The 14,095-nt window shown below is 43.1% G+C and overlaps 1 protein-coding gene across 7 annotated transcripts in view; it reads right to left on the bottom strand.

The window, feature by feature from the left end:
- LOC111271021 (serine/threonine-protein kinase MARK2) overlaps window positions 1–14,095 on the bottom strand; it is a 93,541-nt gene that overhangs the window by 58,905 nt on the left and 20,541 nt on the right. For 5 of the 7 annotated variants that reach the window (XM_022851531.2, XM_022851534.2, XM_086972742.1 and 2 more), the window contains one exon: window positions 4,453–7,130. In XM_022851531.2, coding sequence (XP_022707266.1) covers window positions 4,453–4,743 — 291 coding nt within the window. In that variant the 5' untranslated portion in view covers window positions 4,744–7,130. The remainder of the gene's footprint in view (window positions 1–4,452; window positions 7,131–14,095) is intronic. The other 2 variants (XM_022851532.2, XM_022851533.2) reach the window with 2 other exon arrangements.

The following is a 14,095-nucleotide window of genomic DNA, read 5'->3' as shown; positions in this document are numbered from 1 at the left end:
AAGCTTCACAGGGGTGGCTGCTAGCGCCATGAACCGCTAGCAGCAGGCGTACTCATCGATGCGGCATGAGACCTATTATGAACGCACTAGTCAACGCTAGCCTAAATCTACACAACCTTGTGTTCTCTGTCCGGTCTTGGCGACCGGTCAGAGTCAGACTAAAGTAACGCTTGATCATCGAAGCTGGGCTAAAAACGCCGGCCAAACTGGTGGCGATGCAGTTTCCATCCGTTGAAGGTGATTACTGCCCAGTGCACGACGCAACGTGCTTTATAGTGGCGTAGGTGCAGTAATGAAGATCGAGCACGAGCTGTTTGTCTCTTTTTGAGATAGAGACAAACGTGTCAGACGTCGATTGCTGATGGTCCGAGCTGGACTAACGAACAGAAGTTAAGAGTAGTTTCTACGTATAAGAGACTGTATATCGCTGTGTATATTATTTATGACAAGTTTACCCTCGGACTGTTTGAATGTCGAATTCCCAATGTACGTATGTGCGTATGATCATTAGATACTTAGTAACTGTATGAGACAAGTCTAGTATAGCACAATAAAACGGTACTCAGCTTGTTGGATAGGATCAAACATCATTTACTTCTGTTCGTACGTGGATTCTCCTAACTTCTCTACAAATTAAATAATGTTCTATTTTGCCACAACAGCCTCGTCCCGTGCCGTCACTGAATGTATCTAATGATTTACTAGATTTACTTTAATATTATGAGCTTAATAAGATACCTAGCAGGGTCACGCATGGGCTACCACCATACTAGTAAAGCAATGACCACCTATATCGTTGTGATACCTCTACTGCGTTCTACCGAAGCCATCGAATAATTTCTCGTGTTTATCATTATTTCTTCTCGGTCTAATTATCAACAGGTCCGTTTGTCCAGCTCGACCGGCTGTTTCATGGAACTCTTGCGTGCTAACGCGGAAATGACTTGATGGAAGGCGTACATTTTCTAACAATCCATCAAACGTACTTAACAGCTGACAGTCGTGCGTCTTTGTATCTCTTCTCTCAATCCCAAGTAGGGGCATGAGAAATACAAGCAAAAAGACATTTGGAACGGACGATAGATAATAAGAAAACAATAGCAACCATAGTAACCTATCAGATATACCCGGCACTTCGCCCAACGCCTGTTTCCTCATCGGTTTATCTAATTGACTCATTAATATTATACCTAGCTTAACGTAAGCCATGAGATGAAGCAACAGCTATTCCGTTGCAATTACCCAATCTCATCTAACCCGTTACCTTTTTGTGGTCATCTCTGTAGTCTCTTCTAATACGTTCATCAGAAAATTTAGCCAACTCTAGATTTATTGTAGGTTGAGTTTTGGAAGGAATTTTACGAGATCACGCTTCTTGTTTGGTGTTGGCTGACTGACCTTATTTACGGTACACAGGTAAACAAGGTCAATCAGCCGACCCCCGAGGGACGTAGAAAAATCGTGTGGCCGTGAACGAGCCTATCGACTCTGCTCCTAGAATGACATTAAGACTTTTTTCACACACGATACTGAATAAAGGTCGACATCGTTCCTGATACAATAGTGTACGAAATTTTTTATAGTTTTAAAGTTTTCTGTAGCAAATATATACCTACTCCTTATGATGTTCTGGTGTGTTGTTCTGAGTTAATTTTTGTTTGACAAAAATAGGCTCCACATTAACTGTTCCAATCTTTCAGGTGAGACTGAGATTCAACCGACAAAAGCACGCTCGAAACACATTTATTTCGCCCCACATTTACAGAGGCAAACCGATATGGTACGATATTAGATTAATGGGTACAACCGTACGGTGTGGACATTTGACGGGCCCCGCGCCTGTTTTGATATTAAACACATTCAGGTAAAAGACTATAACATACACAGAAGACTACTTCCAAGAAAAAGAAACAAAAAGAATGAAAACCGCAAAAAGGTAACCCATTTGCTTAACAATACACTCAATGGAACGCCGGAAAAGACAAGACCTGCAAGAAATCCGACCATTTTAAGAGGTTAACTTGTATCAGACAGATAGACGAATAAACAGACACAAATACATGTACGCACAGTGTACAGTAGCTAAATTGACACTTTTTACACGTTGTCCCTAAAACTTGCACATATACTTCAGCCAAATTTTTCCCAACAATTCCTAAGAAAATTCCTAACAATCATAGCTACTGAAACGCTACACAAGAATAATTTCAGCAGAATTAAATTTTGGCCTGTTAGCAGTTCAAAGTGGGGTCAAAATTGACAAAAAGTCCAAAAGATGGAAAAGGCGCAAAAATCTCAAAAAAAAAATGCCTATCATCCGAGCCTATGTTGACGTCTCGATTGGCAATTTTCGATGATAGCTAGTCTTAGCTCAAATTTTCAAAACGACTGACTGTTCATTGTTATGACGAGTTTATTGCTTTATATAAAAACAAAATTGGCTCTTGTGTGGTGCTAGAAGCTCTACCACAGAGCTCTCCAAAGTCAACTCAGATTTAGACACTGCACTATGCTTATATATACTATCTATTATTGACATACTTTACGTGATCAGTTTCAACAAGAATAAAAAAAGGATCTAGTCCGGGATTTTAGCCAGTAGCTACGATTACCGATTTGATTCCCAAGTGTTTAAGTCGAAGCTATAGGCTTCAAGACAGACTGGGGCCAATTGCAGAACGGGCACTGCGCTTCTGCTCACTAGATCTGTCGTTATATACAGTCGTTACACGGCTAGGGCTAAGGTGGCGGTTGCGGCAGAGGCGAAGCCGTGGGAACGTTAGGAAGATAAAGAAAAACACTCACAATCACAATCAACTCAGCGCTCACAGCAGGAGTATAATACTGCGATACGAGTCGCCTAGACGGCGATAAGACCGATATTGACTCTGTAATTATGCCACAGGCTTGTAGGATTCATACCAGTATATATTACGTACATATAGTTATATGAGCTGGATAACTTGTACTGCCATTCTTTATAAGTATTTACCTATAATACGTACACTACCACAATACAAGTACGCACAGAACTAGGGATAGTTGTGTTACATAAAAAGTGTGCTTAAGAAGCCTTTGGCTAAGCACACCTTTTACACATAGCCAAAAAACATAGAACCACTTCGCGTTCGCAGCATACCATAAAAAATTGTTTAGGAAAACGTGGTGCATATATAACGAACACTCAATATGTAAAAGTTCTGAAACAGGTGACTTTACGAGTCCAGAGCAATAATTGAACAGTGGTTCTGAGGTGTCAAGTGGACTGACTCAAGCCTTATATGACTCTTTAGCGCACATTATGTCAGGGTGTAAATGTTATTATATGTATATATATATACAGACAGATATATATACTCGTAGTGCTCAATGGAATTTGCAAAATGATTCGTGTTTTCTGAGACATCAGGGCTCCAAGCTTAACTGGACCTAGCTACATGCTCCTCATAGGAGTTGATTTCTATACTTTGCATTAATTAGATAGGGGGACTTGTAAAGCCATACAACAGATTGGAATCGATTTCGAACAAAAGGACGATCGTCTTTTTGTCCACTTCAACCTTCCAGAAGGCCCAACACTCGCCTCCGTTTATATGTTAGCACTGTATTATTGTCATTAACCCATAAAGCCGTTGGACGTTAGCCATACTAGTGGAACTTGTCCAGTGTACCCAATGACGGGTGCCAGAACATGACCGGTTCAGCAGTAGTTTACGAACTGCTGTAGAAACAGCTCCGGTTATGACGGCTTCTCTGCTCAGACTCAACGTAAAGTTATACCTACTGCAGATGTCGAGCTTTTTGGCGGAGCAAAGAGAAGGTTGCTGTCTCTGTCGCAGGTAACGACACGGACTGTTTTTCACTAGATTCTTACCGACTCGCATAGATAGAGTTCACGATTCAGCTACTGTGTTATGTAACACCTGCCTAGAACATCAATGTTGCCATAAGGTAAAACATTGTTAGCGTGAAGAGCTACTTAGATTGGTAGAAATGCCATTTCCTACTTGATTACCGAACAGCGAACGCTTTACGTTTAGGAGAAAGAAGCCCTTTTTTAGACCTGGCGTGATAATCCGAAACTGCCAAACGTACACACCTAGCTAGGCGCTAAAATTTGAATGAGTTGTAAATCCATTTATGCCATCACTAGATTTAAAGCTTGTCATTCTTTCATCTGAAAGTAAAATTTTTCACTTTTTGGTTACCATTAACTAATCTTGATTTCATAAACCCACTATCTAAGTTACACTGGTTATTGTGAATAAGTTTAATGTAAATTTAATATTTGCTTTATATAAAAATAAAAATTCTGCTGCCAGCTGTGTAACCGGTTTCATTCAAAAGCGAAAGCTAAACGTCGTACAGCCTAAATGTTATGCCTGATTGAATATAATTACGTGTTAAATTACTTCAAGCTAAATATCAAGTTGTTCTTATCGTTGCACTCACCTTCGCGAAGTTGCCCTTGCCAATCGTTTTGAGCAGGCGGTACCTCCCAATATGTGGCTCATCCGATCTCGGTTGTGTTGATCCGGATCGGCCGGATCCGGAGGTGCGACCGCCTGCTCCAGTTCCGCCCCCGGTTGAGACTGCACCGCCTCCGCCTGATAACACCTCCCGAGTCCCACTTACTCCACATGTGGACACAGGGGCAGCATGGATCGGTGGCTCGGACTCAGAAACCGTCGGTAGCGGGGGCGGCGCGGGCGCCGCCCGCACGATACCGGGCACCGCGCTCATCGCGACAGCCACAACAAGTTCACCAGTATGAAACTGTAATTAAAATAACGACGGTGAAGGGCACAATGAGGACGAGATTGCTGAAGAAAAAACGTCGTCAGAATTGTCCCTCACCTCTGTTGAGATCGACGAGCTTAATGACCTACCGCGATATTACAGTTTTTCTCTTGTTATCTCCCACGTGGAACGCTTATGATCCTCCTGTTGAACTGGTTGATTCGGCTTGTTTCTTGGAAAATAAATTTTTGGTGCGTAAACCAACCGCGCGCGAACTCACCACCTCCAATAACGCACTAGGCAATAATAATAACAATGCTTTTTCTACTGATGTTTGTGCACGATAACTGCTAGACCGCTATCCACAAGTTGCGTGCCGCTCTTGCTTCACACTATTGTTGTTCTCTTCTTCGGCACATTGGTTTCCTTTTCCAAAGGAAAGTTGCGCGGAACACAATTTTCGTAATGGCGGCGATACCACTCCGTTGTCATGTGCTTGTGCAATTCTCAGCAGTAGCGCTACGAATGCCGTCTAATTGTTGTAGTAACGGCAGAACGAATTGGTCGCTCGTTGTACTTTCTGTCAGTTGGTTTTCCTCTTTCGGCCAGTGCTGGCGATCATACAGTTGAGTAGCAGTTGCTGCTAAGTCTCTCTCAGACAAGATGCTCTTTTAAGGAAACCGAGCCCTGGTTTACTTCAGGGAAAGGGGTGGAGTATGATTGCGCGAATCCTCTTCTGAATGACGCGATTCCAAGCTGAGAAGCTCGTACAGCGAGCTTCCTTTTGCGTAGCTTCGCTTCCGTAGTCGATTCTACGCTTTCTATGTTCGACGGAATCCAGGCAGACAGCAGTTCTTCGAATTCTCAAAGCGTGTTCAAAACTTCACGCAGTAGACCTTCCCGTTGTCTCCTAGAGCCTTTTCCGATGTGCGGCAGTAACCGGCATCGCCCCGGACGAATTGGACACCGCACCACCGTAATCCAGATCTCCACTGACTATAACGACATACGAACTGCACACCACTCTCACACGTCAAGGGACAGTTATAAGCGGGTAATGTTAAATAGCGTTCTCCTGTTATAACTGGCGCGTTCCGTTTGACCGCTAGCTTCATGACGGGACTCCAGACTCGGATCTTAACTGTAATTTCATTAGCAGTGCGCTCATCTATGGGTCAAACCGATTCGTTCCCGTGGCTTTTTCTTCTTTCCGTTTCACGTTTCCTCGCCAGAAACAGGGTATTTGAATCCTTCGTAATTTCCGCGCACACAGTAATTCCTGATCAATGTATTATTAGATTTCTACGTCAAGTGAAGTATGGACAGTGACTTGTCTAAGTGTTGCTGAAATAGTACTTTCAACGCTAGCTAATAATAAACGATTTTGCTTGTTGTCTTCAGTGGTCTGAAAATTGGCTCCGTGAAAGTTTAGGCTATAAACAGGGTAGTTTTTCTTTCCTCTATGCAAACGAATTCTCCAAACGGCTTGCTTTTCAACAATTATTGTGTCATCAGGCCTCAGCTTCTTGGAGCTCGCTTCAACGGAAAAGATCTAGATTACGTAACATGAGTATCAACTTTTCAACGCATGACCCAGCTGTCTTTTAAGCTGCCCCTCTTTTTTTTTTGCCGCTACGACCTCTATGCCCGTCGTATGCTACTGCTGTTGATAATGATAAATGCACTTGCTGGCTTTGGATTTCCGGCGTCTCTGCGCTCGATTTCGCCGTTGCAAGTTTACTTTCTCTATACACACTCCCGGTCACGCTTGTTGTAACCAGGGTAGAACTTTTTAGTAGTACTACTATTGATCTTCTCGTTAATTACTGTAATTAATATTATTGTTTTGTGCTGTTACATACATATTGTCGAATAATAGTTAAAGCTACTTTGTAGTTCCAGTCGTTGCAGTTACGGCTAAACGTCGCTCAGTTTAGCCTTCTGCTGGGCCTGCAGCCATCTGTAGGTGAATTCTGCTTTGTTTTTTTGTTCCCGCCGATAGCTTTCTGACGTCTGCTCGAGGCTAGCTTACGTCCCGTCGTTTTTCTTTGCAGCGTGACCTCTGTTTGTTTGACCTAATAGAATTTCGCTTCTCTGAGCCTCCTACCAGAATTATGTACAGCAATCCCGTTGCTTGAGGAAATAGCTTCTGTTCGAGAGTCACGATGCCCGTAATGGCACCTCAAGATGGTGTCGGTTGTGGCAAAATTGATTTGGGCTTCCGCAGCGTCCCGGTGGATTGCCTTTCCTTTGTATTTGCCTCGTTCTTAGGCAAAAAGGAAACGTGATTGGAAGTGCTTCTGTACCTAATGATGGTCATCGGAAGGAGTCCTGGACCACCACACTAGGCGCTGTCACAAAACACCAACCCGGTACTGATAGGCATCGCCCTGAAACCAGAGACAACAAACACATCTTATTACTATTTAACATTTTATCGTCTGTCCTTGAGGTTCAGCTGCATATACACGCCTACTACTGATAGCCAAAGCAAGCTAAATGAGCCAATATCAACAATCTTGGACAAGAAGGCCCCGAGAATGTTTCTCAGCTATTTTCAGGTGGATGATGTACTTGATTCATATTTCTATTTAAAAACTATTTTTTAAACATTTTTTTTAAGAGTCTCTATTTAAGTGCAAGGCACCTCAGTGAACACGACATTGGCAATAACGAAGCCAAGAACACTGCATATAGTTTTTTACTCTACAAAAAATATAGGCTGTTCAATCCGTCCGACAAAAGGTTGCGTCAGCATTGTTAAGATGCGTGAGTGTGTGTGTGTGTGTATAGGGTCTTGTAGCAACTGATGTCGAATCGTGCAGTATTCCAGTCTTCATAATTCTCCATATCCAGCATATCTATAGTATATACACAGCAAAATCAAGGCTTGATAATCTAAATCTGTTATACAACACGCAACAGTAGCGACACAGGAACTGTTATCCCAACCCGAGCCAATTTAGATCAAAACTGAGGTGCAATTAGCCTGAAGCCAAGGATGCATTTGCCAGTTGTTAATGGTTAGCTGAGTCGGTCTTCGTAGAGGTCTTCCATGGGTCAATATCTTAAGTTTTCCTTCACTGAACCCGCATTTAATTGAAAATCACTCGAAAAACCAACTTTGTTGCCCCTCACGGCTTCTATGCTTGCCACATAGTGGCCCAGAAGGTTCAGTAATGCCAATGACCCACAATCAAAATACGGCTCATGCAATAAAGCTGCTTCTCACTAGTATTTAACTACTGGCATGTTTTCCTATCAGAAACAATTTCATTAGTTATCAAAAACTACGGAGTGTTAAGCATTTTAGGTACGGATATGATAGCTGGACCTTCCTGCTGTACAAACATCACCGATAGGTGTATAGAATTGATATTGGATTGAGAAGGGAGCCAGGAGAAATTCAGGTTGGCAAGAAAGTCGTTTTACTCCATTCGGCAACTATCGACAAACGATAAACGGGCGCTCACTAAACGCACTCTATATTCGCGCCGTGGTCAAACGTAGGGGGAAGGGGTCGTTTCCTCAATCAGATCGCATAAATTCACCTTTGACAATGACGGCTGGGATTAATTCAGGAAATTCACGTTAGTACGCCACGCAGAGCATACTGGTCACATTACATGCTATTAAAGGAACGATTAAAAAAGAGGTGGTCTAACCTCCTGGAGAGTAAATTCCTACCAATGCAGGGGCTTCCACGAGTAGCTGTTCGCTACGGTTCGGCTACTCGTCCACATGAGGCCTTGCCCCCAGTTGCAATGCCTTCGCTAATAAAATTACAGCGGGTGTAACGTCTCGAAGCTAACTCGTAGAAACTCGAAGAATCGTAGAAAGCCATTTCGTAGAAAACATAAGCTGTAGCGTCACACTATGATGTGGGCACTGTATGTTGCCGCAGCAACTGCTCATAGAAACCCGTACCATTTATTGTCTAGCGGATGATTGCGTCAGAGTACAGGACGAAAACGAAGACCATTTCGGGTTTTTAGCCAAAAAAGGCAACGATCAAAGATAATTAAATATATACAGCTAAATACGCGGCAGGTTTCATTTAAAATTAATCGCTTGGTATATAGACGGTCAAAAACCTCAATGTGACAAGCCCAAAAATATATACATTCGAGTACGGCCATTAAAGGTTGTCGACAGTCAACACTCCCTCTATTTTAACTTCTATATATATCCCATTCGTTTTTTCCCACCCTGATAATTGCTTGACATGCATAATTCTTGGCATTTTTCGTCGTGGACAAAAAATGAGACAGACCTCATAAAACACAGAATCCGCATGAGTTTTCCGAAGAGCTTCCATACGTGTCCATTACGCTGCCGTCTCGTCCCTGCTGGCTCCCTATCTTAATAAGCATTCGGACACAAAAATCATCTCCCAGCTCATTCGTAGACCCATAGCCGACTGATATCTTTAGCACTACCTGTTTTGGGTATCGTCTATTGTTCGCAAGCAGCGAACATTGAATAGGTGCACCGTAACTACAATGTTCGCTGTTAACCGCTACCGTTGCTTCGACTGGAAGGTCGAAACGAGCTGATATGCTGATCCACGTAGGAAAGACGTCAATAAGACCATAGTCTATTTCCTACCAACATTTTGTCCCTGGAAATCTTTCCTTTCTGTCTAGCTATTCCTCGCGTTGTTGTCATGCTGCCATTGATACTGCTTTGTTAATGCCGCGTTTGGCTGCCACTGTTGTTATTGCGTCGTTACCGCCGCCGTCGTCGTCGTCGTTGTTGTTGTTGTTGCTACAGCCATTGTTGTCCTGAGGCCAAAAATTGGATTTGTCGAGATGAAGGATCGGACATGATGCTTGCAACACCTCCTTTGAAAGCGGTCGGCTCTGACTAAGCTTTAGACTTCTAGTCTAAACAGTCTCTGAGCATCGCGAAAAACAGATCGTAAAGAGGACAACAAGCAGCGATAAGATACGCAGAATCGTGTCACAGTGGGTCATTGTTATCATTGGCTCAACCAAATGCTATTTATCGTGTTGATGCTTCAGGCTACCGGCTGTCGTAGTTATCGTCGATTAAAGCAAACGATTGATGCTTGGTTACAATGATAAGTGAGAGAGAAACGGTGCTGAAGAACGGCTGATGCAGCAATTTTGATTATTTCATAGAGTCTTCGGAGACATTTTTAAAAAAAAAATTACATAACATCATTAGGTGAATGATGCAATGATAATATGATGTCAGATGACACAAGTCACAAGTCGTGCGAGTCGCACGAAGGGTCCTCGTCTTTGCAATTTAGGCCTGTGCAAGGATCCAGCGAAGTGCCGCAAACTCTAGGGGCAGTAAGATGTAACCCGGATCCACACGTCATTGTCTATATATACAATTATATCTCCTGGTTGTGCGTCATTTTCTTTTTCGTTTTTCACCCTTGTGCTCAACAAATAGCGGTTGAGTCTTTCCCCGATCTGACCTATGACCTATTCACACAACCATCGCTACGCTAGCACCGTGCACTTTCTCAGCTAAACGCCGGTGTACTGGCTCTGACGCTAGCCGTCGAAACAACACCAAACTAGATCAGCTCTCGAATCTGCCGCGGAAGCTGCCGCACGGTGGTGCGGGTCCACACCCTATCAGCAGACCTGTGTCACCGTGCCACAGCAGCGACACAGCACGATGGTCGCGAAGGCCCAACCCAACATTCTGAGACAGCTCTTAATTTCGCTAACACGCTGGTTAGAAATGTGAACATTTGAAGATAATTAGTGTCACTGGTACTGCTAGCCACTGCAGCGTAATGATGCTACGTAAACAGTTACAAACGCAGCTAAAACTGCTGCGGCACAACTGTATAGCGTAGTACGATACAGTTGCATAGACCGGATTACGGTACTATCACAGTGTGTACACTGCACAGGCACTAGAATCGCTCTTAACTCTTTCTTTTTCTTTTCCTTTTTTTCTTCTCTCTCCCCACCTCTGCCTTCCCTGATCCCTCATTCGCTCTACGAGGTATTCCTCAGCCGCATCTCCTTGACGCTTCGTTGTCGTGGTCGTCGTCATCTTCTAGTTGTGAGAGGTGATAATGTCGTTTATACGTACTACGCGACGACGCTAAATGTGGAACTCATTTCTTTTAATAGTTGTATGCGCTATAAATGTGCGCAATAAATGCAATCTCACAGAATCCCGTCTCCCGCCATAGTAATCAGTTCTTTCCCATGATCGTCTGCTACGAGAAAAAATAGTTATGACCAACGAGACACGCACTAAAAGCACTTTGATATTAATTGTCAATTTGGCAGTGAAAGACTAATTGCAATTGGTCCGTTGCAAGCGCACAATTCGTTTATGTGTCTTTTGCTTGATAGAGTTAGTGCTGACAGACCCACAATTAACCCTGGGGGGGGGGGGGGCAGAGAATAGAAGCTCTTCGAGTGCGCGCTGTATCATCTGCCTGCATGCATAGAGTACAGTATAGCTAGACCAGCTAGTCAGGCTAGCTGGTCCAAGTCAACCTCTCCTAAGACTACCCAAACCGGTAGAAACTGCATGGATAGAAACATATGCTATCATTACATTTAATAGGGACCGCACGCCTGCTAGAATCAAAGGCCTAAATGGAGACAGGGAAAAAACCAAAGCGCTTTCGTACACAGATGCTGTACGCATACGTGTTTTCACAGTGTGTTCGACGCTGACTGGTTATTGAAGAATGAGCTTGTCATTGTTATTACTACTGTTATTATTAGCATTAAATTGTTTAATTACAAAATACACCATTATTGGGCATAATCGGTCGTTAGCTTAACCAGTGCACCTAAATCCCATTTCATCTGTAAACAGCATGTACATAAAACCTGGTAGACAGTTTGAGGTGTGCCGCCAGCTTGCTCACACTGAAACTACATATGTAGCTAGCGATACACTCGTATATGCAAAGCCTAATGCTATATGGTGAAATCCGGGCCCCGCCAGGACGAGCAGGTCCGCCGTAAGCTTCCCGCCGGTATTGGCTGCGACCTTCCTACCAACAAATCACTATATGCTCACACCCCTTCCTAGTACTGACTCGTAGTGCGGCCCTGCAACACGCCCAAAATAGATGCATGTACTAGCTCGTCGCTGAATTAGGATTGTACTGGCCACGCTGCACAGAAATCTTTTGGCATTAGTAGGACAAGGGTACTACTAGTGGTGCACTATTGATCTGGTAAGGTATATCGCTACAGGAATCCTAACAGCAACACATGAGCTGAATTAGGAACGAAGGAAAAAGATACGAATTTGTAGCCTGAAGCTACGGCCCGTCTGTCTGCTTTCCCATATACGGAAAGAGGCATAAAGCACATGGAACATGCAGGGTAGACGCGCTAAGACAAAGCGAAATAAAGTAAATGGTTCTTTCTAAAGACGCTAAGTCGACGGCCCGGGCTTTGCCTACTCGCCATGTAAGAATATAAAAGTAACCTGCTGATTGACACGAATTGTGTACAATCGTATATACTTCTAGCAGACTGACAACAACTGAGACGTAACCGCCCGCTGTTGCGGTTCAATTGATGCGATGTTCCGTATGTTACTAACCGTATAGTTTGTTGTTGTTCTTAATCTTTGCGCGGTTTGCCAAACAGTACGCAGCAATGAATAACAGGTTGCTTTTTAGACGACCTGCATAGCTAAGTTAGGGTAATGTACATTTATGTAGCAACAACGATAACAAAAATTACATGTTACCTGTAGTTTGTGATAATGAATAAGCTTTGGTACTTAAAGGCCTTTCACGTCTGGCCAGTTCTACGGAACCGTCGATGAAATTAGCTAAGGTATCAATTGCAAACATAGCATCTGTTGCAACAAGTTACAGAACAAAACTTTTTACAATTTTTGCTGCATAAAATAGTATTTAGTCACCTGACGTTTACAGACTCTGCAGCTCACATAGAAAATTGTAACAGCTCTCAATGTTATGTCTTGTCCATCGTCTTTTATTAACAACAAAACCCACTTGCGGCGTTCAAAATAGAGAATATTTTCTTTATTGCTCTTGCTACCACGTCACTGCCATCCAACAATATTAAGATTTGTGTGGGCTAGATACGTACGTATCTGGCCCATGCAAAATACGACAGTATACGTAAAAACAAGGTACTAATCATGACTCAATTCACTGTGATCACAGCAAGTTGCGATATAACTTAAACATGAACAACCATGAGTGCCCAATTGTCCAGTGCCAGTCAAACGGACCAAGTATGCAAAGCCAATGCATAGAGTTAAACATTCGTCGAATTACAGATACGAATAGATGCCCCATGGGATTAGCACCACCTATATGGTGTCTAAGTCGTTTGTGTTAACGACGGTAATATGGACAAAAAAGCGTTCGTGGGCAGTGGTACGTCTGTTGACTCACAAGCAGAAACTAGCCAAGTCCATGAAACTAACAAATTCTTTCGTTCGAGAGTGTCTTAGGATCAACTCTACTACTAATACAGAGAATGACTAGTGTTCGTACGCAAATCAACAGACATAATGCAACTTCCTTTCCAAAGATAAACACACACACACACACACACATATAAACATCCTTCAACTCACACAAACATGCAGGAAAGTCAAGAGGCCAAATTAGCCGCTAGTGATCGCTGAACCTGCACGCTTTATGTGTCATATATTCCATAAGCATGTATATATCTATAGAATTAGATGTGTGGACAACGACGGTGACATCACGATAATCGGTTACCCGCTTAGCAACAGGTTTGTTAACAAATATACCATAGTATTCTCGCACGAAAAGAAAATTATATGTGTGCCTTGCTTGTGTATATATACGCGTCTCTAGATACATGTTTTTAGACACGTTTCTCAACTAGCCAACGTCTTCAGTGATTTATCGGTGAACTTTTTCACTCAGCATCATTGGCTCGATAGCTGCTATCCCAGCGGTAGTCTCGATCCAACTCGCTTAGTCTAATAGGAGTTCGAGTAATAGGAGTAGATGCATCACTTGCCAAGGAACAATGGCGTCATTCTGGTATCGATAGCAAGTGCGATGGCATCTGAAATTATGGTGGCAATCTCGAGACCTAAGAGACATCTTGGTGGATCGGTCGGTCAGCCAGCCGGGCCGAAGGATGAAGTTTAATAAAACACAGACGAAGGTTTCTTCTTTCGTCTTACATCGAACGGCCTGCTTCGTCCGCCACGGAATCTATCTCTTTCCCAATCCCGGTCACTCACAAGAAGCATACACCGAATGTTGGTCGTAATGTATTTCTAATAGATGTTGTCTCAAAAAGAACAGAGTCCTATGATGGTTTTACAACGGTAACGTGATAATTATATAATGGTGAACAATGGCAACGTT

Source organism: Varroa jacobsoni, unplaced genomic scaffold (genome assembly GCF_002532875.2).
Source record: "Varroa jacobsoni isolate VJ856 unplaced genomic scaffold, vjacob_1.0 contig00286, whole genome shotgun sequence".
Lineage (NCBI taxonomy): Eukaryota > Metazoa > Arthropoda > Arachnida > Mesostigmata > Varroidae > Varroa > Varroa jacobsoni.
Note: the sequence above shows the minus strand (reverse complement) of the source record. Positions and strands in the feature narration are given on the sequence as shown.